Source organism: Aquila chrysaetos, chromosome 23, assembly GCF_900496995.4.
Source record: "Aquila chrysaetos chrysaetos chromosome 23, bAquChr1.4, whole genome shotgun sequence".
In the NCBI taxonomy this organism is placed as follows: domain Eukaryota; kingdom Metazoa; phylum Chordata; class Aves; order Accipitriformes; family Accipitridae; genus Aquila; species Aquila chrysaetos.
Genome location: NC_044026.1, coordinates 389,291 through 417,180, shown reverse-complemented (window position 1 = coordinate 417,180; position 27,890 = coordinate 389,291). Strand labels below are relative to the sequence as shown.

The window sequence follows — 27,890 nt, the reverse complement described above, 5'->3', positions numbered from 1 at the left end:
AAATATTTCAGGGAAGCAGGACTTTACAAAGGTGGTTGACTGTGTTTAGAAGGATCAAAGTGAAAAGAATAAATCAATAACCTAGAGTAACATTTGCGACTGTTCCTCCTTTTCTGCCTAACCTTCATTAGCGGTTTCCTTAGAAGCTGCCGACAAGCAAGCACTAACAGCCTCGTACGAAGCACTCAGTCGTGTGTTGGGGTCCCTCTTTGGTTTGGGAGGAGGCTGTTTCCTTGGTGATGGCAGGCTATTGCTATCATCCATGCTGAACACGGAGTGCAGGGAGGGGGATCTGATGGATGACCCAGCCGCAGAATGTACCAAGCCGTCCACTGCCATGGGGACAGGGACGGAGCTGGAATGAAAGTGCTTAGGCGTTCGACAGCCGGCAAAGCTGTCCTCAGAGACCTTCCCACCCTTGTCTTCAGCTCTGAAAACACAGAAAAGAGGCCCAGATGCATTATTCAAGCGATAACAATGAACCTGTTCATGCAAACATAACGACAGCTTTTTGGTAAACAATCTCACAACTCCCCTGCTGTGTCGAGGGGATGTGTGTAGTAATCTTCTGACAAACAAATCCAGATCAAGCTGCTAGCTTTCTTCCATTTCCTGTTTCATGATAAATCAGGACACCGGCCCTTTTTCACACAAATGCAGCCTTCCTTAAGCAGTTTCATATTGTTGATCAGAGATTCACTGAATGAATTGTTCACACTTTGATTGTTACTCACAATCAAAAGCTGGGTTTTCAATCTGAATGATAATTTCTGGAAAATCCATTTTAATAGAAAGTTACTGAGGCAGCAAATGCTGAGCCTTTATCATTATTTTCTAAAAAGACAACTATAAATTCTATTTAGATAATGCAAATCTTTTAAAGTATTATATGACCTTTTTAACCAGCTACATTGGCTGCTTGAACAATTCCACCCAGATATCTAGATATCTTCCTGTTTAAGGTTAATTATTAGTTATCATTTTAATAATATTAATTATGACATCATGTTTAGTTATTTCAATCACAGTTTTGGAGTTTTACTTATTCCAATTTTTTCCTTTTTTTTTTTAACTATTTCAATACATATTGAGAAACGAAGTTTACCAGTGGCTTCCAACAAATTGATTTTTAACAAAAATTCTTCTAACATTTTATTACTCCAAAAATCAACACATTGAAAATTTTTTAAATTAAGAGTGGTAATGTATTAGATAGAAGATATCTATACTGTCATTTTACAAACAAATCCCCAAGCATTTGTTTTTTGAAATTGTATTTCTGCATGGCAAATCACCAGCAGAGCTGGAACTCATGCACAGGATATAGCCAGCTGCCCATGTAGTAAATGAAATAGCTAAAGATGAAAGCATGGTGCTCAGTAGATAATTTGTTTTCACTGTAATGTTTAATTACAGTCTTTCCTACAAAGGCATTTCCTCCAATATGTAATCACTGGGATATTTGAAGCTAATTAAGCAGATGCACTGCCATTTTCACTTTAATAAAAGTCATTGACAAAAGCAATGAAAGCAAAGGGAGTTGTTCTGGATGGAAATTAAGTTCCTATGGAAAAATAAACATTTATATGTCCAGCAACTTACAGACACATTCCTGCTACAGACACATACCTATTAACTGCAAATGCTACCTCTGCCCATTCAGCTGTCTGAGAGAAAAGAGATCAGGGACTCAGTCCCTAGAGAAAGGCTCTCCAGCTTTTGCTGGATTTGTAAAATAGGTACTCCTGAAAACTCTGACAGGAGTTAAGCAAAAAACACTTGCCTATTTTTAAATAAGAGGAAAGAATCCTCCTCACAATGAATCTACCTAGTTCAATGCGTAATCAGGATTTCTTGGTCTGGACTTTATTGTATTTTAATGCCTTCCTAGCTGTTTTTCATTCTCTTGGCAATTTCCCAACATTGGAATTTTAAGTTAGAGGAATTTTTCTTGTTTGTTGGGTTTGATGAAAGTTCAACTATAAACTATTTATCGTAGAATTAAAAAATATTACTGTAAAAAATAAATGCCTCAGAGACTCGAGTAAGTTCCTATAAAGCTCAGTGTCCCCTGAATAGGATATCAGGGGTGTCCTTCAGTTTCTAGACTTACCTGATATACAGAAAAAAAATAGGGCCTAACATTGATTCGGGCTGAGTATATACTTGAGAATCGTCTTGCAATTCCTCAGTCATTTCTATGACTTTCTAAGCAGGGAAGGAAAACACTAAAACTGAAGAAACGCTTTAATTCTTCACAGTAGATGTTTTCTCATCTTACCTTTTGTGGCCTTCTTCTGGTCTGTTTCTAGCCTCTAACTTTTCTCTGTGGTAAGCAGCGTTCATCTCATTGCGGAGCCGGTCATTTTCCCGAGCAATGTCAGAAGCATTTTGAATGACCAAGGCATCGTATGTTTTCAATCCCATATCCTCAGCATTCTGCAAGAAGCTTTTGATTGAGGTGACCTCTTGCTGTTTGATGCTCATCTTCTGTAGTAAGCGCTGGCGAGCTAGAAATCCTCTTACAACTACCGTAACAGAAGGAGAAAATACGGACCAGTGAAAGACAACTCATTAGTTGGTGAAAAACTTAATATTACTGTGTGTTTTGCTGTAAACATGAGCAAAACAAGTTCAGTCAACATCTTATACAAAGAACAACAGAAATGTGATGGCATATAAATAACATACCAAAATGGAACTCTTTCTGGTTTCTATTGCCAGTGCTTAAAACAAAGTATCGACAGTAAATTCATTCATAATTTTGAGCTATGACAACTCAAAATGTTTACTTTCACTGAACATTATTTTTTATTACATTACAACTGGAAACTTAAATGTATGCTACAGATTGTGAAAGCATACATTTACACTGCAGAGGTCAAAAGATTCTTTATTTCAACATAAAATCCTGAATGAATGATTGTTGCAATGAATGCAGTAGGAATTAAACGATCATTTGCTTTTGGTCAGCTTTAAAAAATGCTTTAAGTATTTTGGTGTACCTAAAAAAAATCAACATCAAAACTGACACAAGATTTTTTTAGTGTAACTTAAAGACCTTTTGTTGCTCATTTCCTTTCAACAAAACCAATTAGATTAATGTGAATTTCTCAAATATATCTGTCACATCATGTCTGCATTTTTCAGTTTAGAATTTTCATCTGCATTGCATCAGCTTTATGTATCTATTACTCCTTTTTTTTCACACTCTTTGTTAGCCTTATATTGGGAGAAGATTTTGGTGTATCTCCTGTAATAGCTTTCTCTACTACTTTCCTAAGTGCGTACATTCATTACAACAAATTCTACCCAATCTAAATACCACCTAGTCTCCTGAATTTTGAGAAGTACCCAGTTGATCAGAAACACAAGGCACAGGGACTTCCATGGCCATGATGAATTTGGCACCAATTTAAACACTCCACCTATAACAAGCAGTATTCTCTGAGCATATGTTTGGCTTAGAAGGAAGAAATGTGCTAACTAAAGGTGCTTTATTTGTGGGTTGTTTTTTTTTTAAGTTCCACAAGATCCCGATTCTTTCCAGATCTAGAATCACTACTGTGTACCTCACAGGGAAGAACCTGTTTTAGAATTACTCGCCTGTTGCCTGAAATACTGTCAATTTTCAGTACACCAACTTACACATATCAAAACCAGGTCAAACTTCATCGTTGCTTATTATGGTTACTCTCGTTCTGGTCAACTGAAAGTTTTTCATAAGTGAAGTCAGCAGGCAATAGCCTGTATGAGATGTTCATTTGAGTTTGGGGGAAAATACTGAAAATTTTAGTATTAAGATTGTAAGATAAAAGAATGCTAAAATGCATTAGGCCTTTTTAACAATGTAATTAAGTTTCAGTCTTAGGAACACTGCAGAACAACATTAAATGACAAAGAGTCAAGCTGAATTAATCTAAAGGAAAAATGTAAACAAAGATACAGTTAGTCTTCTATGAATGTAAAATGTTATTGAATAAACAGCTAAAACAGAGGGCAATGTAAGGTATTTTCTATCAACTTCTATGTCCTTGTTTAGATATTTAAAATGAAATTTTTTTGGAGATGCTCAGTGCCCAGCTGATGAAATAAAAGAAAGGTTAATGTTAACATACTAATACTGCTCCTATCCAAAATTCACCGTGTTTGGGAACATTGAAGTTCAGGTACTTTGAGATTATTTACAATGGACAACTTTGAAGGTTTACATTTTTATCATCACAGCCAGCCATACCATTTTCACCCCCTTTAGTTACATCCTATAAAATAAGACTTCTTTAAACCCTGGAACATTAATGCACTTACCCTATCTAGTTGAAAAGGAAATTAATACTACAGTTATTTGCTGACAATTTTATGAGAGTATTCACATTGGATATACATGTTACTGAGTCTGAATACACAATGTTGCTGTTGCAAAGGTAATGAATACATGCATAGAACACTATCAGAGTTCACTGCTCACAAATATGAAAAATTCAGAAGAGCTTAATAATCAAAAATTGCTCCTTCACTTCTAGTATTTTCTTTAAACTTATCTGCTGCAGAGCAGATAGGCTATTTGACAAATGGTTAAGCATCAAATCCTGGATGACTTTGGAAAAAAGCCTGCATTTTAAAGTAACGTTTTTATAAGTGTGTGTGTGTTGTGTACTTTTACCTTGACAAAAAAAGCGCATCTGTAACACCACTAAGGTTGGTTAGGAAAAAGGAAATACAGAGGTCAATCCTCTGGTAGGATTGTTAGCAGGCATGAATGATGCAGAGTAGCTTTCTAGGATGGTCCAGTAAAATGATATCCAGTACAGCTAGCTGTAGCATTTAGAGACTGTAAAGATACTATGAACTATGCACTTTCATCAAAATTGAGATGTTTTCAAGAAACATTCAACAAAGTTTTGTCAGGAAGGGTTGACAGACAGACACCCCTCTTTTCTTTTGCACACATTTTCATGAACTGAGTACCTCAGGTTTTCATTAAAAGATGGACATTTCACCACATTTCCTTCTCTATCAGAACATTTGAAAGATTTTGTCTTCGGTTTGAAACAGAACAAAAAACCAATTTCATAATCTCAAAAACTGCTGTGAAATGAAATTGTCATTCCCTAGACCTTTACTGCTCAGTTTCATCTACTACTGTATGAGTACTAAGATTGGCTTCTGAACTTGGTCATTTATGTAGATCTAAAATAATTCTCACTTATGCAAATTAAAATAATTGAGGTTAGTACCCACAGGGCAGAAAAAGATCTACTTCTTCACAGTTCATCTAAGGATAAGGATCAGAATAATCAAAATTGAAGTGGACCATGGATCTGGGTTATGTGAGAAATGCATTAATTATTGTGCATTCAATGTATTAAAGTTAATTCCTAATCTACATGAACTCTGATGGAAGAACTTCAGCATGATGGACTTTCCTACAGGTACAAACAATTTTCTCAGTGATTCAGTAAGGTCAGAACTTCCCATATGTAGTTCTCATACTTGTGAAAAAAATATGACAAAGTCCCTAAACTCACAGATCCATTTTTAAATAAAAAGTGTTTCTACACATGTTTTCACTTTAGTTTGACCCCCTTCTTTGCCTGTGTAAGTTAACTTTCAGGGTAACAGAAAAAGACTTATCTTGTTTGTTTTGTTTTGTCTTCCCCCAAATTTATGGGAATGCTGAAGGGACTGCTAGTAGACTGAGGTAAAAATAGTTGATAAGAATTTTGGGCAAGACCCGTTTTCCCTTTGAGTTAAGTCCTTATATGGGTGTATGATACTGATACAGAAATGACTGACTACTTTGGCTATTAGTCAATATGCTATCAAGAGAGATTTAGCTTCCAAAGTCCTCTGGAAGCAAAGGATGAGGGGAGAAAAATGTGGATATGCAGCAGGACTGATACTATTATTCACTAAGCATCACCATTCCAGTGTAAAAGCCTATGGATCCCAATTTTAGGATTATGTAAGAACAATGCACAGGTACCCTATCCTATTCCTAACCTGCCAGAGATCTTTGGCATGCTAATTTTGCAAGTTTACAATTGTACCTGTTTGCAAAGGGCAGCTTATTTCATGATCTAACATTGTGAAATGGATGTCTAGCTACTCCTTACTCATGCAAGTTCCCAATTTTCTCGGGTTTTCCAGACCATAAATAACACGCAGATGAGCCATAGCTTTGAAAAAAGATTTGAACACATAGTTCTGGTGAAAATGACTTTTCAAGTTAGCCTAATTAAGGAGGGCTGGAAGCAAAACCAGTATAAATATTTTTGTAAGGGGCCAAGAAGACCTATTATCTTCACTCTTCAGATAGGGTTTGGCAGATGTCTGTTCTCTTACCTCTGCAAAACATGGACATATCTGAGGATGTTTTACATTTTGATGTAGGATTATATTAAAGCACTCTGTTTGCAAATCGGACTTGGAAAGCTAATTATTTCCTTTGTTTGGTTAAGTCAGCATAAGGAGGTAAAGAGGATAAATAACTATTGCTTTTCTAAATGTGTGAACACAACAGGGTGATTCACATAAAAAATCAAGCACAAGTTATACACCCAGCTGAACTGTGGCCTGTGCTAACTGTCACTCTCCACATTCATTCCTGAACTGCTACTATTTTGATTTCACTCGCTTCAGGTTTTCTCTTGGTTTCCTCTTTTTTACTATATGCTCACAGTGAAGAACAGATAGTTAAAATGAAAGGGGTTTATATATTCTTAAGTCTGCAATATTATGTATCTGACTAAAAAAACCTAAAGTGAGTCTTTTTAATTTCCTTTTAAAAAGGTGACAACGGGAATTGATGCAGACATCAGCCAATTAAATAAATAATGCATGGTGTGAAGGAAGCTTCTTCAAACAAAGCAATACTCACATTTTCAGCAGTTATTTGAGGTTTTGATAGGAAACAGAACAGAAGCAACAGGAAATCACGAGGCAGTGGGTAAGACCTCCTTTTAAAAATGTGCCAAGAAATGTCAGTGTGACCTTAGTAAAAATTCAGGCATAAAAGGGGGAAAAAAAATGCCTAACCATAAAAAACTAGCAGTCAAATATGAAATCTGTAAGAAAAGGGGAAAAATAAAGACAACTAAACATATTAATTTATTAGCTTTGTATTCACTGTCGATATATTTGAACACTTTGCCATTTTTTATCATTGTTACGGTATTTGATTTGCAACAAGAAGTTAAAGGTGATATTAATGACTTGAAAAATCACTGAACATACTTTAAAAAGGAAATATTCAAGATCCCCTAAGTTTTAGTTACAGTCTACAGTTTGCCATAAAATTATGTTTGACGAACAGAAAGTGCAAGCATCACCAATGCTCACACAATCGCAAAAAATCTGTGTAAGTAGTTAGCTGGAAATATGTCTGTAGCGAAATGTATAAAATACCGCAACTATTCAAGGAGGAGAAAATTTTTTTGTTACGCAATATTCTGCTCAGTGTACAAAGCAACAGCTCAGGAATACTTCTTCTATAATTGTTACCTTTTTGGCAGGTTATAATTTTCTTCTGAAGCTGAAGGCACAAATCGTAGAGATGGTCAGCTTGCCAGTACTTAAGAAACACTTTTCGGATTCCTATCTAGAATACAAACAGCAGGGAAACCTTCACCATCAACAAAAAAGGCCAAAACGATGACAGGTAAACAACAATAGTACGTATACAATCCAGATAAGGGTTGAGATGAGATCTGCAATTTAAGAACAGTACAATGCCAATACTTGTACAGAGAGGTAGTATTACTTGGCTGAATAAAAGATGTATTTGGAAAGGACGAGCAAGCTGTCAGACACACAGTCCCCCTTCACTTCCAAAAACATCCAGAACAAGTACTACAATCTTCAAGTTAAATACAGGTTGGAATAAAAAAGCATTCTGAATGTAATTATGCTAATGTGTCCAACAACGTAATAGAAAATAAGGTTTAGCTTTTATGAAACAGGGGGATGTGGGCAAGGAGAAAGGTGACAAGCCATAAACCCACGTGGAACAGAAAATGGTAACAGATAGCTGCCATCTGTGGAAGAGGAAGAATTTAGCCCAAGTTGGAGGATGGGAGCAACTCACTGCCATTAGTGAGAATGATGCATAATGTCCAGTAATATTATGAATCCTAGTTCCCAGCCTTGCCTGCTGAAGCTGTGCTGCAGGTCTCCTTTTAGAATCAAGCCTAAGAACTCGGAGACAGAGGGACTCATCTATGAAAAATAATCTCCTAAGTACTGATTGAGTGTATGAGCTTATTCTGGTGCTGACTAGTTGCTTGGTTTAAGTCAGCTCTTGAGGGTCTTAATAACAATCATTAGATGCTCCTTCCCCTTTACAGAAAAATTTAGCCAGTTAGACCAAAAGAAAACACGTTCCTTTTGATACCTTCTGAACATGCTGAAACAATCCTTAAAAAAAATCTTCAAAAGCATTCCTTTCTAATAGCCTTAAAAAAACCCCAAACCACACACAACCTAGCTACTCTAAGAACAGTAACTAAAAAAATTGGATAAAAAATGGCTTTTCTTATACCATTTTCTTCTCAGGAATTCCATAAAAGAAACTTTCCTTCAATTCTTAGAAATAAAAGGACCAGTATCAGAGAACTGTGCTATCCAGTGAAGATTATAGCTTCTGCCTGGCTATTAATTTTGTATGGCTAATAGGCATACTGATATAATTAATACAAGTCTGGCTGAAATTGCAGAAATTCATTCCAACTCTTGTTTGTCTGCAGCGCACAGTCTCATTCTCTTCTCATTGCACCATCCTGCTACACTGTGGTGTTTTTCAGTATAGATCTGGGAGGCAGGTATTGGCAGGGATATTTGCACACCTTTTCAACTAATTTTTAATCCAAACACTACTGTCAGAAGTACATCACTGGTAGTGATGAACTACAGAAAGCCAGGGCCTATATATCATGTCTAAACTCTATTAACAGAATTCAGAAATGACTGGGGCACATTTCGTCCCTTGGCTTCCCTTCTCTCTACTCTAGAGAGAAACTATTTTGAATCTACTGTTTTAAAAAGTCTCTGATTCTTAAGTTTGAGCTGACAGACAATGATGGTGCAACTGTTGGTCTTGTAGTTAAAATGAGATGCACTCAAATGGCAAAATTAGAATGCTTTCTAAGTTTTTTTTTCCTTTAGTATCTCTTTTCCCAACAAAATAGGCCTTTTTGTGTTACTGCAAAGTGTGTGAAGGCAAGGTGATAAAAAACACATTTTACTTGTCTTGCCATTCTAGAAACTCATAAATAGGGAATAGGCTTTCTTTCCATGGTGGAATATACCTGGAACAGCTATTTTTGAAAACTGTGCAGCTACAGAAATACTAGTATAACTTAGCTATTCCAGAGTAGCTCCTCTATTCAGAGCATCTATTCTGGAATAAACCTTCTGCTTACAAATTGGATATTCCAGAACAATATTACCTTTTCCTAGATCCTGTTTCTACAATGGTCGCCACTCTGGTAAAATGATGTCTTTATATTAACTTAATAAATTATCTTGAGTGATGCCTTCCAATTTTTAACTTCATCTGAGGCAATCTCACTGAGATCTCATGCTCTCATACTCTGCTCTTAGGGAGTACTCTCATCCTCATTTTCTTGACCGGTGACTTCCAGCAAAAGTTTTCACTTTTCTTCCTGTGCTTTCAAAGTTCTTTTTTTGCCTGCTTGTCTTAGTGCTCTGACTTCCTTCTTTATCCATCATCTGTTCTGGAATCTGCTTCTTTCCTAGGGCTTGCTAAATTTCCTTAGGAATCTCTCCTTTTGTCCCCACTTCTTTTCCTCCTTATCTCATCAAAAAGTTCTAAGAAAAACAGGTCGACCACTTTCTTCCTCAGTTTAAATTTGCTTCTCTTTTAGACATCTAATCCTGTATCACGAACAAGCAAACTTCATGTTTTCCCAGCAAACCGTGTCAATTTTCTCCTCTCTTCCCAACAAGTATTCTATTTTTGTGCCTTCAACATTCTTCCAGGACACCAGAACTCTACCTTGACTCCTCCCACCACATGCACTCTGTCACTAAAACCTGCGAATTCTGTAATAACTGCTCATCAAACAACCATTTTTTCCATCCATCTTGTCAAAACACATACTGAACTTTCCTTATTACTGGCTTTGGCTACTAAACCCTCCATCTTCTTGCTCACATCACATTAAATCCAGAATTCTTCTATAAGAATAACTGAATTATTATTCATATGGTTAACTGTAATTAAATTATCATGTAGTTATTATAATTACCATTTGTATCTGAGTAGCTCTCAGACAACCAAAGCCTGGATACAAATACTTAATAAAATCATATTCTTCTACCCTGATTACATTTTCTCTTTATACTCCACTTTCCCTTTATACTCCACTTCCCCTTTCCACAAACCCACTACATCACATTGCAGTCTTTTTTCCCCTCTCTGTCTCAGGCCTATGCCAAATCATCCACTTTTTCCTCATTTTTGACTCTTTCCCTCCATTCCTCAAAATGCTCATTTCTCCCCTTACTTCCTCACTGGAAGTCTCAAAAACATTCTTCTCTACTAGGGCAATATTTTGGTACTCTGACAGTAGGAAAGGGGATGAAGAGTTATATTTTGAAACCTTAAAAAAGCCCTGATTACTAGCAATGCCCATGGCCAAATTAATAACCCTATTCTTGATTAGTCTTGATTAATACAGTGGTCACATCTAGGCTGTATTTCAGATGTGTAACCTAACTGAACACTGAGTTGCAATTTATTTTGCAGTGTGCAGTCACAAAACCACACTCAAGACAATTGGTGAAGCTTATGGTCAGTTTAGCTACAAGTGTCTGGCACTGTAGGGACAAGCAAAGCATTAGCCCTCTTTTCTCCCATCCTACACCCTAGGAACAACAAAAATGGAGTTACTGTAGCATCACTTACGCTATGAACTTCATTAGTAGAAGCCTGCTACAATTTTTAAGTGAGTGAAGAAATATCAAATGTCAATACAAATTCATTTTTACATTCAGATAAAAGCCGTTTATAGATATTACACCATATGCTAGGTCTATGGAGAGCAGAGCTCTAGACAGAAGCATGTATAGAAGAAACTGCTATAACACATTTGATTATGTTAGTATGGCTGGAGATCTGTGTTGCTCAGTCTTTGAACCAAATTTGATACCCTCTAAAGCTGACCGAGAACAAGCTAGTCTCACTGCCCTCTGTACAGCTCTGGTGTTCAGTGAAAGCAATAATGCTGAAAAATGTTGGAATTTCATATGCCAGATATCAAAACAGTTTTTGAGGCTGCCACCTGTCGTCACTCTGGTTTTTTCTCTAATCACAAAATGTTTCCTGCTTGCCTAGGGGAAAAAATGGCTAAAATGCTCTTCCACTAAAGCACTCGCTTCTCAGTACTTTCTGGACTACAAAGTGCTCTCATCTGAGTCTGAATTTTTAATGTCATTCAGACTCCTGTAAAAGTAAACCATCTGTGAATTACAGTCATAGTTATTTTAATTAGAAAAGCATTAGGGTTTTAAATGTTATTTTTCAAAATGACACATTTTTTAAAGATTAAGTAAAATTGTCATTGATGACTACCAAAGCCTCAATTACTGCTACAGGCCTCCTTTTTTTTTCCTGGAAGGAAGGAGAAAGGATGGGAGGGAGCTGTTCTTTCTCGTTTTTTTTTTTTTTCCTTCTTTTTTTTTTTCTTTTCCAGAAAAGGTGTAGGATGTAGAAGTACAGACATTCAAAACTACGGAATGGATGCTGAGATGGTGTGTAGGTGGCATGGAGGCAGTATTAGCTCATACTTAATAGGTGTCAAGGGAATCTGTAAAGCTGTTCTTTAGTTTAAAAAAGGCAATTTGTGGGAGTGCTGTGTGTTTCTGGCAGTACTTTCAAAATAGCTACCTACAAAAGACAGAGAACTATAATCTAATGATATTTTACACAATGACACACATTTTCACAGTGCATTAATGAAATGTAGAAAAAAGCCTTAAACTATTGTAAAATGTGCCTTTTTGCAGTGTACATGTCTGCAAAAATATTGTAACGACAAACACATTTACAGGGTACTGATCTTTTACAAGGACTGAAATGTTATTTTTAAAAGGCTTACTCTCTCTGCTTTGTTTATTAGCTTTCTTTACACATTTTAAGAGTCCTCCTTTGTCTCTGGCAAACTAGTGACCTTACACCATGGTACATACTGAATAAACCTACAGTTTAGCATAGATTATATATAGCCTTAATATAAAGTATGCGAGTAGTCCAGTATTCACGCAAGTGACATTAGGCATTTATGTAAGCACTTGTCAGGAGTTGGACTTTAGGGAGAAAAACTGTCATTCACCTCTCTGGGAAAGGGCAGAAAAATGGTCATTCCTTTTCCAAAACCAGTACAAACTTCACAGCTCTTTGCACTTGTGAGGTGACAAAAAGGACTGCATTACAGGAAAGGAAGCGATCAGGAAATATAAGATGCATGTAAGAAACACTCAGTGGAGGAAACCCTACCCCAGTTTTATCCCATGGGATCTCTGTACTTACTGGACCTATCATTCTAGTCTTTCAAAATTCTAGAAATAGACATAGCACCAAAAGAAACAATATGAAAGTGTGTCTCTGTGTGAACTGAGAATACAGGCAACAGGGACAGCAATGGCAGAGAAAGTAAACTCTGAGGTTGGAGACTGGAAAACTAAACCCAGACAAATAAGGGATGAACACTGGGACCAAATATGAAGCAAAGTATCTAGAAAAGAAAAAAAAGAGAAGAAAACAAGAGAAAAGTGTCAAGAGGTATGGGGGGTGGGGAGATGGAATCCAGATTTGAGACATCTGGACGCAAAAGATAGCAGAAAGAAAATACAGAGTTTGCAAGACTAGAAATCATAAGCAAACCCAGAAAGGTGGATGGAGAGAGGGAGGAATATATTCTAGAGGGGAAAAAAGATAGAAATAGGAACCAAAAATAGAGCTCTGTGTTGAAAGACCGAGAGCTTGTGAGCATTCTGAGGTAAAAGTGAACCCCCCACTCTATTCTCTGGCCAAGGGGATAAGATGGACTTCGGTTGTGTGGCACAAAATAGCTGCTGAGAAAGCTTGCAGGTGGTGGCTGGCCCAGGCCAGCCTTTTGGTAGTACTGGTGAGGTCCAAACTCACCCTGTGGCAATTTCTGCTACTAGCAAACTATTTCCAAAATATAATGGGATGATACAATGGGACAAAGATATAATGGGACAATGTAATTTTGCTGACATAATTTGAACTATGAGGGAAATACAGACACTGGTGTTTTAATCATTTACCATTAGTCTGGAAAATCTTCCTGGCTTTTTTTTTTTTAAATGTGGTCTTCATAATATACTTAATTTTAAAATTGCCTATAAGAAAATTGACTCTTAAAATAAGATATTCAAAACAAAAACGAAATTGACTGCCAGCACAGTTAAAATTACTTAAATGACAAATGAATAAACTGGTATACAATTTATAAGCACTCAAAGTTTTCCTACTTGAGGGATAAATGAGTTAAGAATCCCTTATATATTACATTGCTTGCAAAGTAATCTAGTACTTTATCATATCATGTACAAAGCAATTCATATTTCAATACAGCATGACCACTTTCATTTTAAGCCAAAAACCCCAGTTCTATACAAAAAAGAACTTAAAAGTCTCTCTAAGTGTATAATTTACATATGTATGATTTCATATACTTCTGCTCATTTCTCTGATTAATCATATGCCACTTATGTTCTATACTCTTCTATTTACTTCTAAATATACTTTTCCCAAAAAGGACTCTGATAGGCTAATATTATATATTAATATATTGAAATAAAAAATACTTAAAGACAGCTGTATGAAATCCAATCAATGAAACACCTGTAGATCAGTAATGAAATATGGTTCTCTGTGACTGGTAAGAACTGTGGATTGGACTTCATTTTCCTTCTGCAGTTCTGGAAAAATTTAAAATCTCTAGATGGGAATTCTGGGATTTCTCTTTATTGAGGGCTTATTCTCTGCTTTAACACTCTTTTTGAGTGGAAGTTCAATAATACAACTCCACACTGGCAAGGACCATTTCTCCAGAAACAGCACAGGCTCCTGAAACAACTTCAGCAGTGTCTGTAGTTGTAAAAATGTGAACTGGCACTAACACAGTATCTGTCTCATGCAACTACCTGATGCTGATTTGGAGCTTCATAAAAACATTCTGACTGACTCTCCTGTACTGCTTATTTCATACCCGATGAGTCTTTGGATCATCCCATTCAAACTTAAGACTTGTCTTACTCTTTCCAAAATGAGTGATCTCTTGTGTTCAGAATTCAAGGCTACTGCTAAGAAGGAATCATTGTGGATTAGAAGAAGCAGGCTAAAAATTGGAAAGATAAACTAAGACAAAGCTTTATTAGAGATTTTTAAGGATTGCTATCTTTCAACCAGACAAGCATTTCTAGCAGTCAAAGGCTGAAAGATTCACTTTTAGTGAAGTCTGGCCCTTGCAGTGCTTGTATTTAACAGCTGCACTGTATAGCAAGAGCAAATTTAATTGATGCTCTGTTTTACTTCTGGTATAATACAAGTTGTTTATATTTCAGCAAGCTCCATCTGAACTAACCGAGAAGGGTTAATTGCAGACCACTGACCTTAGCTAAACAAAATGTAAAGCTCCAAGTTTTGATGAGAAAGCTCAGTAAGCTATGAGCTAACTCTCCTTTATTGAATTTGTATTTGCAAGCTTAACAGCATGAGGAATGATAATCCAAGCAAATGAAAGTTTCCTTATGTCAGTAAAAAAAGCCAAGGACTGTTTGTGCCCTGTACTTCTCCCAAAGCATGATAATGTTTGCAAGCTAGTCATGCTATTTGGATCGTAGGCTTTGCTTAGCTAACACATCACTGCATGACAATAAATGAACACAGTAGTGAAAATGTGGGTTTCATAATGAAAAGGCCTTCAGATGTTCTGGAGGGCAGGAGATTCTTTTGCTTTACATGAAGCAGCCAGTACTTCCACTCAGTTTAACTATCAAGTTACTACATATCATCTTGCTCCTCCTAACATTAATAGCAAAACACTCACTGACTTCTCCAGGGGTTAACTTCTCCAGGGGTTAACAAAGTCTATTATTTTCACTCTGTCTGGAGCAGGAATGGTTTGTTTTGATTTAGCAATCTGATTTTCTCTTACATTGGGTGTGCTTAAAAGCCACAGTAAGTAGCTAAGCTTGTCACGATCAAGTATATATTTAAGCCAAAAAACCACTTTATCTAGGCTGCGCACAGAGTCAGGATGCAAAAACTGCCTTTCGTTACTAGCTCTGCACTTTTGTAATTCCAGTAGTTAAGCTAAATGCATGACTGAAACTGCATGGTATGCCAGCTTCAATGAAACCGCTATTTTATTGTCCTAGTTTAGTTATCTTCAGCTCAGCTTACCCAAGTAACAGCAACATTTCATAAACCTATCAACACTTCCCTAATAAATACTTTCTTCTAACACAGAAGCTGCTGAAGCAAGCATGAGACGTTGGCTAGCTGATCGTGTTTGCTCTTATGCTCTACTAAACAGGAGAAAATAAACCAAAATTGGATTCTGGTATTGGATCTTCTGCACTTGTCCTCTATTTTTAAACAGACTGCAGTATTTTTAAGAGAAAGAACTTGTTCTGTGAGTAGGCTCTGGGGTTTGCTGTTTTGTTGGTTAATAAAACACTCTACAAACACAACTTACGTGAGAAAGAAAAGATAAATTGTCAAGCAGGAAATAAATACAAAGAAAGCATTTTCTTTACTCATTTTTGGGCTCTCACTTCAGAACACAGATTTACTTTCCCCTCCCCCAAGTTAGTATCACCTTTAACAAAATGGTATGGTGAGGTACATTATCAGAAAGAAGTTTAAATAAAGTATCATCCAGATTCTCTCAGCTATAAAGTCCAGATCTTTCTTTTCCCCCCTCTGCTGGGGAGTTTATTGGCAACCTCAATCTCTGATGATGACATATAAGGAGGAGGTTCATTTCAGATGTGTGTTGCTTTCTCCTAAACTTCATCATCTTTGATGAGTATATTTTAGGTATCTATTTTTTTGGTCAATATATATACCCAAATCTGCAACAGCTTTTCAGGTAAGTGCAGGTAACAGTGTTGGGGAAGACATTTTTTGACTTATTCATGAACTCCTGCATCAAATAGATTTTCAGTTCCAGCAGTGACTCATTTGAAGTAGTTACTGCTGGCAACAGTGGCTGAATAAACTGGTTGTATGTGTAACCCTCTACTTCTTGGATGATTTTTAGTGATGCACTACAGATGACTCCTTTGCTCTGGCTTTGCTAGCTGACATTATCCACATTCCTAATTCCTTTTTTCCTTCTCTTTCCTCCCCCTTCTTCTCCCTTTTAAATTTTTTCTTTTTTTCAGAGTCCTCTGCTGTAAAAGCATAGAGGAGGGCACCCATGACAACTGCAGATTGAATAAGCTTCCTCATTTAGATTGTTATTTAAAGTTCAACATTCATGATTAGTCAAATGAATCAAAAAGATAATTGAGAGAGAGAGATTATGTGACGCAGACATTAGTCACTACTGCTGATAGTTGAGTATATGGTTCTGTATCACCTATACAAAATCTGTTGGTGTCAAGCTGGTACTCACTGGGCATTTGTGTGTAAGAAATGGTCTGGACCTAAGAGAGAATTTTCTCCTAGATTTTTCTGCCATGATTATCATCTTTCCATCTGTTTGTCATATCCCTCTGTGGCTTGAAAAAGGTGTAAGGAGGAGGTCACTCATTTTTTCAGACCTTGTTCCTTTCAGTTTAGTCTGTTGCCATGTGCCTCTTAGTCACTGAGTGACAATGGCAATAACTCTCACCCCCAAACCCTCCTATTCCATTTAACTTATCAGTGTCTCTTAAGAGCTTTGTTCCTTTCTGGTTTGAAGGACAATGCATTATGCACTGCTGTAGTTTTGCACACCTGACTTCTCCTTGTGTTAATGAGATTCTGGAGTCAGAACCTCTAAAATCTGTTTGAGATCAAAAGCTTCAGTCCTCTGCATGATGGAGGAGTTCTGTTTTGCAATTTCCTTTTTACATTTTTGTCTTTCAAGCTTTCAGGCTTGTTTTCAAACGCCAGTCACTACAGAATCACTAGTCTTGAGCTGCAGGCTTTCACTGATGGCCAATTGCTTTTTTTTGTGCTGTAACACTGTTACTGGCTCCTGGGGAAATAAACTCTGTAGGCAACCTGCTCTGTGTTTCGTGACTGGAGCACAATATGCAATTACTGTTACATAGCTTTCGCCCAAGCTTGTAGCCCCACACAAGTTCTGAATGTTAGTGGTAGTCTCAGCTCCAGGTACTTGTAAGGAAAGGTACAGCTTCTAGATATTAATGATATAATTGTTTTTTATAGGGAGCCCTGTGGCAAGGATGCAGAATATATCCCAGAACTGACTTAAGAAACCTGAGTAGGGAAAGCAAGTCTATTTTAATATTGCTGTCTTTTTCAGGGTCCATCCTTTTGCTCTTTGCTATTGAGGGAGTGGGGCTATATGGGCCTACTACTGACTTTAGTGGCTAAAAGGGGGCTTAAACAGTATTTTGACCAAAGAAAATTCTTCTTATGTGTTCAAGTGCAGGTGATCATGCATGTGTGCTCCCAACCTAGTGGGGGGCCTACCTTTTGTTGTAACTACAAATCTGGGCCACTGAGAAACATCCATAGCACAAAGTCCAACATAGTCCTTGTCCTTCATAAACAGTTCCAGAAACTTTTTCTGGGCATCTTAATGCTTAGAGGTCATACATGAATAAGAAGACCTATGTTAATCCCATCGTTTAAACTAATATTCACAAAGAAGCCTATACGAGTGCCCTAACCACTGTACAGTCACTAAACTTCGTATCTGTCCCTGAAACTGGTCTGGATCCTCTCTTGTGGAATAGATTTCAGTCCTTCTAGGCTGGGAAAAGACCTGAATCTGAAGCTCACACTGCCTGGGAGAATGCTCTACACATTAAGTCACAGAACACTTCCTTTCTGTACAATAGCTTATATAGTGTGCAAGGAAACACCATTTTCTTTAGAAACTGCATATGTTAAAGAAATCAGTCCTGCTCAATTACAAAGCTACCCAAAGGAGATGACTGAGTACCCTGGACAAATGGAGACATCCACCTTGCAATCCTCACGCTCATGAGAATTAACTAGGATATAAAGAGGGTAAGGAGATGGGATAGGAAGTTGAGAGCTTCCTGTTGAGTGTTTGGCCTTTTTTTTTTTTTTTTACTTTACTTGACGTACAGCAACCGTAGATACTTTGGTCTGTCTCTGGATCAGCACAGGGAAGTCCTAAGTAGTTGTTTTGGGTCTCCCCTATTATGACAGTATAGCATTTAATATAGGATTTTACATAAAGAAAATGTGCCGTGTTTTTTTGGAATTCAGAAACCATTCAACCACTAAAACATGTACACCAGCTACTTTTAAAAACCTGGATGCAAATTTATACAGTATAACATGCTTAATTGAAATCTTTTCCTTCCCACAAGAATACACTGATTTTTTGACACAATGATCACAGCTACTCATATGCTAGAAAACTCAGAAAATCAGTTTGATTCTATCCCAAAGCATATATTAAATGTCAAAAGAATATACTGCTGCAAAGGATCTGGTGGCTTGCCACAATGGAAATGACTCAGCTAGCTTGTTTAAAGAATGATATTTTAATTGCTTTGTAGATCACAAACCTGCCAGCCTTGTAATTTACACTGCTGAAGAACAAGACGACATCTCTCCTTGGCAGACAACTTCTTCTTCTCTCCTGCTGCTGTATCAGCCAAATTTTTATACCTAGAAAAATCAGAAGTTGAGTTACTCTAATGTTGGCCTAGTTGACATCTTTGCAGAAATTGTTGGTTTTCCTTTGACTCTCAAATCTTTGATATCCGAACTGGAAACTTAGGATTCTGCTAAGGGTGAAGAAAACAAGAAGGTCAATCACTTTAAATCTTGTATATTATTAGACATGACCTTGGTTAATAACAGTGTGGGACAAGTCATGCCTAAAACCCAGATTTGCTTCCTGTCAGTTCTTCGGATGCCTCACTGAAAATCAATGCAGAAAGAATGCAAAGCCTCACCAAGTGATTTCATTGGTACTGAACTGGGTCACTGAAAGGAGGAAGATATTTTTTCAGTATGTGTCATATGACATATGCCTATTAAGGAGTAATTCATAAGAAAGTGACCTTGATAAAGATGTTTTCCATCAGTCAGAAAGAATTCTTCCTTCATTTTGAACAAAAAGTCTTATAGCAAAGAGACTTTAAGGAACTTGATCAGTTTACACTATTGGAAAGAAGATCAAGAGGAGACTTGACTATAGCATTGAGTACCTTCAAAGATAGAAAATGCTAGATATTAAAGGGCTCTGATGTACCAGATAAAAGAACAAATGTAGGAAACTTAAGTCATACAAAGTCAAATAAAAGAATAAAATTCAAATTTTAACTGTGAACTTATGACAACATATTACTAAAGAAACTGATGAATTTTATAAATGTTGATGCTTCACATTATTACTATACTTTCTTGAAGGTACTCCTCAGTCTAGATCTGACTGCATGTAATGAGCTGGAATGCTTTTTCATCATAAAAAGCCATTTTTTGAAAAAGAAAGATTTTGCAAATGTGTCATTTTTTACTAAACTCTCAATGAAACAAGGTGCGTGCTAACTACATTTCCTGACATTTTAGTTACTCAGTTCCTTAACAGCTGAATTCACCTACAGCTCTGCTGCAACCCAAAACTGTGCTGTTCTGGGACCACTCACACAGACCATGCCAGGCAAAGCTGCGGGGCCAGAATGACTGACGCCGGGGACATCAATGGTCCCAGGAGCTGTAGCAGCTCTGGAGAAACATTTGCAGACAAACTGCTCTAAGGCCAAATTACACCTAGACTTCTAGTTTCCTGGAGCCACACAGACCCTTGGTTATCTCAGCTCCTGCAGTCTGGAAATGTTCTTTGGTCTGGTAGCAGTCCTGCTGAAGACTCCATGGCTAAGTCTATACTACTAAATGGAATATGAAAGGGTTTATTTCTCTGGCATAGAAACCATCTGGCAAAAATCCAGCCCATTTATTAAGTATTCTGCTATGTTCTATTAAACTCTGTCATCTTCCAACAGAGTACACTCTAAGCTGCCTTCTGGAACTGGTCACTAGCCTGTCTTAATTCCCAAATTGCGCCCAGGAATTGTTTGGAGAAATGCTGGTTGGAAGGGGCCAAAACTTCACCAGAGATCCTTTTAGTTAGTCTAACACTCCAGATCAGCAGTAGAAAACCGTGCATCCTACTTTCCCAATAGCTCAACTAGCTGTATGGTCACAAAGATATTTGTTTCATGGACTGCTATTAAGGCTGGGGCCACCTCATTTCCATACTTGTATCAACTGGATTTTCTTAGAAATCATGGAGAATCGGAAGTGTTAGAGAGACAACTACTGGAAAGCTTAGCAACTGCTGACTGAAACAAAGATGATTCAACATTGACTCACAATGCATGAAGAAGTAACTGTGAAAGTGGTCAGCCTGAAACTCACTCACAGCAGAAACCCAAAGAAATGTATTTCACTCCTGAAACAGAGCCAAATTAAAATTTACAAGGTTGAAATTCTAAGTTTGGATCAGATTTACTTTAGATCCATGCAAATCACAGGACTCAAAACAAGGATAACCAAACATTCTTCACAATCTGTATTACGCAGGAGGCCAGACGATCCACTGTTTCCCCCCAGCTTTAGAAGTCTCTAAAATTCTACCACATTACCCTGGAAGTCTAGTCAGAGTTCACAACTCCTTCCAGCCATTAAAGCAAGCCCTATCTTAGAAAAACAGGGCGGGCTAATGGTTGTGGTAGCAGAGAAAGAGCTAACTATGGAACTTTAATTCTGCCACAAACTTCCTCTGTGAACATAGCAAGTCATTTGGAAGATGACCTACCTTTCTCTATGTTAGACACTGAAAAGTTACACTCCTAGCCTGAGTTTGTCATCTTGTTCTCAAGACAGTCTGTGAAGAGAGGTATTTCCACAGGGTGACTTGTCCTATGCATCCTAGGTATTTTTGTTAAAATGAGAAGAGATTGCCCTCTGGAGGTGCCTTTCTCCACTGACCACAGATGGACTCAGAAGAGAAGTCCAGGCTGGATTGCTTGCATTGTGGGTGCCTGAGAGTAATCTCACCTTTAAGTCTACTTGTCTGACTTACTCATCTGCAGAGTAACTAACAGAGGGACTAACAGAACTTCCTTATTTCTCCTATCTCTTTCAAATATACTGGCTATCTAAGCACCTAGGATGAAAAAGCACTTTAGGCCTGGTGTCATCATCTGCTATGTCAGATCAATCATTTTTATCTTGTATAAGGCTGCTTAAACAAAAACAACACAAAATTTGTAGCTATTTTTCAGCCAGAATGGTTCCCTGATTTGATTTTCAGCCCAGTTGTGCAAATACCGCTGTTAACACTAGGGAATTAATGGGAACGGGTAAGTGGGAATGAGCAGGCCACACCTGTTGGTGGCAGCCCAAATTTGTCCTGGACAAAAGTGGTGGTCTAATCGTAAGCTTATTTGATTTTTTGTACTTAATTTTAAATGAGTTAAAATATTTAAACTTTCTTAATTTTTTTTTTTCCTTTTGGGGAGATAACCAAACACTATAGCTTTGGCTTAGGCAATTTTTGTATTTTAAACTTGCTTCCTCATAAATGCTACCTCAGTAAAACATTATGTTAAAAAGAAAACTAAACAAAATTGACAATAAACTAAGATATAAAGAAAGAAATAAAAACCTGTGAGACATTATTATCAAAATGACATATCTTTAGTGTATCGGATACTTTCTACTGTGAACTGAGCTTGTGTTACCATGTAGACACAATAATTTAATGTCCTCTTAAATGTAACCCTTTCACGGTCACAAGAATAGCAAAAGAACTTATTATTTTTCAAATTTACTGTATCACAGAAAATAGTAACAAAAAATACTGAATTTATGGTGCAGGCTTGTACAGATAAACTTGAGTTACTTGCAAACAACAGGGTTTGCTTCTGGGGAGAGGTAATCTAGACAGTCTTTGAAACCTTCCCTTACCAGAGAATTCCTCCCCTACCACTGCAGCCTTAGTTTGCTCAGAAGTGAATGAACAAACCCAGTTAAATACCAGGCTTCTTCTCACTGACACGTCATACATTTTGCTCCAAGTAAGTAATGCAGAGTGTACTTGTAAGGCTTTAGAGAGGATCCTGAGGAATCCAGTGAGCATATTCAATGCCACCTTGCTAAAAGAAGTCTTTAATCAGGTTAAATACACTTCAGCTAAACTTGGATTGATGTGTTAGCTGTCTAGACTTAAGTCTTAAGAGTCAGTAGAATACACTATTCAGGTGTCATATACCCTACTGTAATATTGATGCTTAAAATAGTTCAGATTAATTGTGCACTGCAAGACCCCCATTTCTTTCCACCGAGTATAAAGATAGTCTATGCCCTTGGCTTCAGTAGTACAGACATATAATATTAGACAAAGTGAATCTCTCTCCTAGCCAAGTCAAAAAGCTGATAAGAAACAGTGTTTCATGGCCTAGCCAGAGCAACTCACTCACTAAGGGATCCAAAACAAAATACAAACCAGGGAGATTTAAAGTATTAAATTGAATCAACACCCCTCCACCGCCATGTCAAGACTAATGCAGTGTTGATTAGGAAATAAATGCAAGACCTCTTCCAGTTGCAAGTTGAGACAGGGAACACTACCACCAGCGGGGCTCTCCCCAACGCCCCTCCACAGGAAATCAGTCTGAGAGAAGCTCCTTTTTCCCCAGTTTTCTCCTTAGCACCCTCCTTGTCCTAACTTGCCATTTTTACACACCTAAACAGAAGAAAGACCTTTTGGCTAGACAGGCTAGCACTGTGAGCATGTACAGACTGGCCAGGATCCTCTGGTGTTGAAGCAGCTGTGCTCTGACCTCTCTTCCTTTACTTCTGAATGATGCTCTTTATCAGGGAGATTTTTTGTTTGTTTGGACTAGGTACTGCTGCCAATACCCTCAGGTAGCTTGTGAATATGGAAAACTCAGTTCTCTTGGGTCTTCACAGATAAGGATGTTATCTGATCATTTTCTCCCTCACTTCCCTAAGTGCACAGCTGACAAGATCCAGCAGGCTGTTTTTCCCTGAGATAGAATATTCTGCAGTTCAGGTTATGGCACAGTAACCCACAGTAATATTCTAAGGCTCAGCACGCTATTTGATTTACACGGAGTGTGCACAAATAGGCTGTAGGGCTGTACTCTCAGTTCTGTCTGCACAGCAAATCTTTAAGCATTGGAATAAACACCACACACTCAATTTCAATAGCACATCAGCATGATAGAAGATACTAATGGAAAGAACATGGCAAGTACAAAGGGCACAAAACCAAGCAGCTCCAAATCAACAGCTTAAACCACATAGATGTCTTTGAACTGAAGCCTCAGAAGTACTTGTTTTGCTTGGTTCGTTTTTGCTATTCTTTTTCACAGGTCTCCCTCTTGCCTAGCTAAGAAAGAAAGATGAAAAATGACAAAGTCAGAGGTAGCTACTGACTGCAATCCAGTATCTTCAGTAAGAGGACAGCTTCTAACACCAGAACTCAAATCCTTCCTGAAAGCAACTCCTTCTCTCCATGTTTTTGTTATTTAAAAAATAAAAATCACGGATGACTGGCACGTTAACTGCTTTATAAGAGTGCTAAGTAATGTAGTTTTAAGTTTTAAATATCCAAACACAGCTTATGCAAGGAAAAATAATCAGTTCTGCCAGTGTAATTCATTATGTTGCAGTTTCATTTTCTCTTTCTTTTGTTTACTACAAAGTGTTCTGTTTGGCAAGGTAAAATGACATAATTTAGTAAGATCTATTCAAAAGGTAGTGAATAAAAGGCAGCAATCAAAATTAACTTGTATCCTGTATTTCTGCTAGAAGAAATGTAGAGTTTGTCATCACAAAGGAGTAAAACCAGGTTGTGCTGTCTTGCTAAATTCTCTGTTTTCCCTTTCTAAACTTTCTCTTTTCTTCCTTTGACAACCAGGAACAGACTGATATATTATTATGTCTGTGAAGTATGTGAAAGAGATGGACTTTGTTTGCAAAACTTGTCACTGTGCTCATAACTCAGGGTTTTTAGTTCTGTTTGTTTGGATCTGGGGAGGATGGGGAGAGTGGGTTAGGCATGGTTTGTATTTGAAAAATCTAGCAAGTGAGAGCTGAAACATCTAGAGGACCTATCTACTGAAGACAGAAACATTTTTTTTTAAAGAAAAAAAACAATGTCTGGAAAATTTTCAAGTAATAGAAACCTTATAAAAGCAGTCAGCAGCAAAGAATAGGATGGAATTTTGATTAATGTTATGTATATATAAAGGATACATACTCATTCCACTTCCCTGTGTTATATTCTTTTTTTTCTTGAAGGAATAAACTAATTATTTTTGAAATATGAGGAACATGGGAAATTCCAGATAATTAGAAAAGGGAAAATAGATTATTATTTTTTTCAAGAAAAGAAAAGTGATTCTGCCAATCTCTGTACAATATATAACTATCTCATTATACAGCATAAATATTAACAACCAAAGCAGGTATTCAAAATTTTAGACAGAATAAATCTTTGGATGTGGAGAAGAAAAAGATGCCTTTATAAATAACAGACTACAGCAGACAAACAGACTGCATTTTGGGCTTCTTTTATAGGAGTACAAAAACATAGTATAAGAAAACTATAAGGTTCACCTTTATATGAAACACATTTTGCACCGAGGCTGCTTCATACAGACTTACAGAACTAATTCAGATTGGTGTGGAGATGAGTATGAAGTACAATTTGCCTGATAGGTTTGAAACAATAAGTAAGTATATATGGCAATGAACCAAAACTTCAGAGTACCTGCCTACCACACTAGTGTTAATTTTTTAAAATATCCTAATTGGTATCAAGCAACACAGGATTAAATGGCTAGACCTGCAGACCATTAAGAATTAAGGGAGAAAATAGAATTAAGAGTAATTTTGGGAAAACTGCAAGCAGTTTTATTCTCTCTGGGTTAATCTGGCACACGGACATTTGCTGACGGAAAGAAACCTTGAAAGCGATAATGCTAAAAGTGACCTTACAGCAAACTGACCAGGTATCATAGTTTTACCACAATGTTTTTATATATGCCACTGGAAGCCAGAAACTTTTCAACTGGTGAAACATTCTGATTTTCTACTTCAACAATTAAAAATTCACTTCCTATACAAAGAGGTATAGGGGCATACATAGCATGCTTTAACATGTCTATGGAAAAAGGAAAATATACTTAAGAATGACATAAATGGTATGTACCTGGGATAAAAGAGCAACATTAAGAAGTGGAAAAGACACAGAAAATCCCCAGAACGAAATTTTACAGTGACTTGCACATGGGTCAGCCACTGGCCCCATGTGGAGCTCACTACAGACTTTCGAGGGAGGATCAGGGCTATGAAATCCACTGGATCAGAATACCCTTGCATACGAAGCGGCCGTTTGGGAAATTTTAATTTATACTGAGTAAAAAGTAAAATACATTTCTCAGATAAAGATACTACTTTGTGATGGGTGATACACAAATGAATTGGAAGGATTTATCTTTTTTGTTTCCTAGATTTTATGTTTTTGCATTAGGTTTTGCCACACTTAATCTTTTCTAGACATCTGAATTTCAATTTCTGGAGAGAAGAAATAACGAAGATACGTGTGTCTTAATCCTAGGATATTTATTCATATACTTCATGTAATTAAGCAGGGGCTTCCTCATCTCAGACAATGTGGCAGCAGAATAATAAATAGAATCTAAATTATAGTTCAGCTCTTGGGATTAGTGGATTCAGCTACGCAAATAAAGAATGAATTCACAACATCTGCTGAAGATTTGCATTACAATACTTTTGCATCATCTTACTTAAAGCTGACATTCTCATTCCATCTTGATAAAGCAATGTAAAAATATATTTATTTAAGAAATTGGCAAAAATGACACATTAACTCAGAAATATGCTAGCATCAAACAGACAAGCAGCCCATTACACCAACATTTACCTCTAACTCTGTAAATGTTTACAATTACCTCCGGATAGGTAAGCCTTCTCCATAGCTAACTCCCTCTTCATGCTTGGGCACTCCACAAACATGCATATAGAGCAGTAAAATGCTTCACTGTATGCAAAATATATGGACTGTAGAACAAACTTAACTTTATCAACCTGCTAATTTGATTCTGTGTTAACACAGAGGTGATGTAGTACTGGTGTGCCATGAAGCTAGTTTCACCTCTCCACAGATGTAGCCTTGTGAAAATAGGGTGTCAAAATTGAAAGTCCTCCTGCAAAACTAAAAGGTCTGAAATCACAGAAAATAAAAAGGTTCCCTCATTTTTTTAAGAGAGATCAGAATGAAACAATGCCTGGGAGCAAGAGTCAAACGGTGACTGAACAGACAGGTAAATTTTTGCCCTCTCCCACCACAGAGAAAAAACCTGCCCTGTGAGTCTGAGCCACATCTCACTACTTAGGAATTAGAAGACATCTTACGCATCCCTTTCTTTAAGATCACACTACAAGACAAGAGTTTTGGTGATCGTCATGGTATTGTGCACTTTGCCCCCAGGAAACCTGCTGCTGGGCCTCATCAGCAGGCCAAGATAGAAAGTCATCCTCCTTCAAGGGGCACAGGACAAGGTCATGACTGCTGGTCTACTGATCTGCAGGCACAATGGTGGGCATGACATTACAAGGGTGAAATTGTGAGGAGGCTTTGAAATGATATTCAGAGAAGGACATGATTAGGCCCAGCTCCTGTCCCAGTGTTTGGAAGCCTGGAATCAGATGCCTGAAATAACTGCAAACAGGTTGTGTGAAGCAAAGTGACTTTTGACTTTTTCTGAAAAATACACAAGGCCTTTTCAGAAACATGATGTGGTACTGAGTTGAAACACCAAAGTGGGCTTATACACTTTCCCACCTGGTCTCCTAGAGGGATTGCTACTTCATTGGCTCATTGTTTGCCAAGAAAGCACTTCCCAGCTCATTTGGAAATATACCCAGATAGACATATATGGCAGAAGCAGAAAGAAAAGCCAGAGTAAAATGGAAAATTTGATATTAAAGGGAAACAGGATTGAATTTGATGTTTCACCTAGATGATGCTTTATTTCTTCCTTGCTTTTGTTTTTTCTGTTCTGTACAACCTTTACTTAGCCAAAGGGGAATGGAAATACATAAAATCCTTCCCACAGTGCTCACTAGTAGCTCAGACAAGGTGTATTGGGATCATGGGGAAGGCTTTTAGGACGTTCTTAAACCATACAGGCAAAATAGCTTCTCTGGAAGATCATCTCTCTACTCTCTTCTGTGGGAGCTTCCCTTGTGCCCTCTGAACCCTGTGAGTAGTATCAGTCTGGGTGACAGGGATTCTCCTGGCTCTGAATTGTATAATGGTTATACAAACTGTACACAAGCAACATTTTTCAAGATAGACTAAGGCCGTCCCCTTGGCATACTGTATCAATACTAGACCAGATTCTGCTCTCATTTACCGTGGAGTACAGCAGGAGTAATTCTGCTAAAGCTCATGATGTTAAATTAATCCCACGTTGGTCTAAGAAAAAAAGCAAAGCAATATCCAGTGATTAGGATACATAAAAGGATTTTACATGCACACTTGCTTAGGATTTTGTGTTTGCTCTCAGATGTCACCAGTATTAACTGCCTACTATTATTCAGTCTGACTAGGAAA

The 27,890-nt window shown here is 37.4% G+C and overlaps 1 protein-coding gene across 6 annotated transcripts in view; it reads right to left on the bottom strand.

The window, feature by feature from the left end:
• MYO16 (myosin XVI) overlaps positions 1-27,890 on the bottom strand; it is a 393,567-nt gene that overhangs the window by 48,099 nt on the left and 317,578 nt on the right. For all 6 annotated transcript variants that reach the window (XR_003921201.2, XM_029999071.2, XM_029999067.2 and 3 more), the window contains exons 28-31: positions 18,775-18,877; positions 7,504-7,600; positions 2,282-2,528; positions 123-430 (exon numbers count right to left, since the gene is read on the bottom strand). Coding sequence is in view for 5 of the 6 variants with exons in the window: in XM_029999071.2 (XP_029854931.1) it covers positions 123-430; positions 2,282-2,528; positions 7,504-7,600; positions 18,775-18,877 (755 nt within the window). In the remaining variant the exon portion in view is untranslated. The remainder of the gene's footprint in view (positions 1-122; positions 431-2,281; positions 2,529-7,503; positions 7,601-18,774; positions 18,878-27,890) is intronic.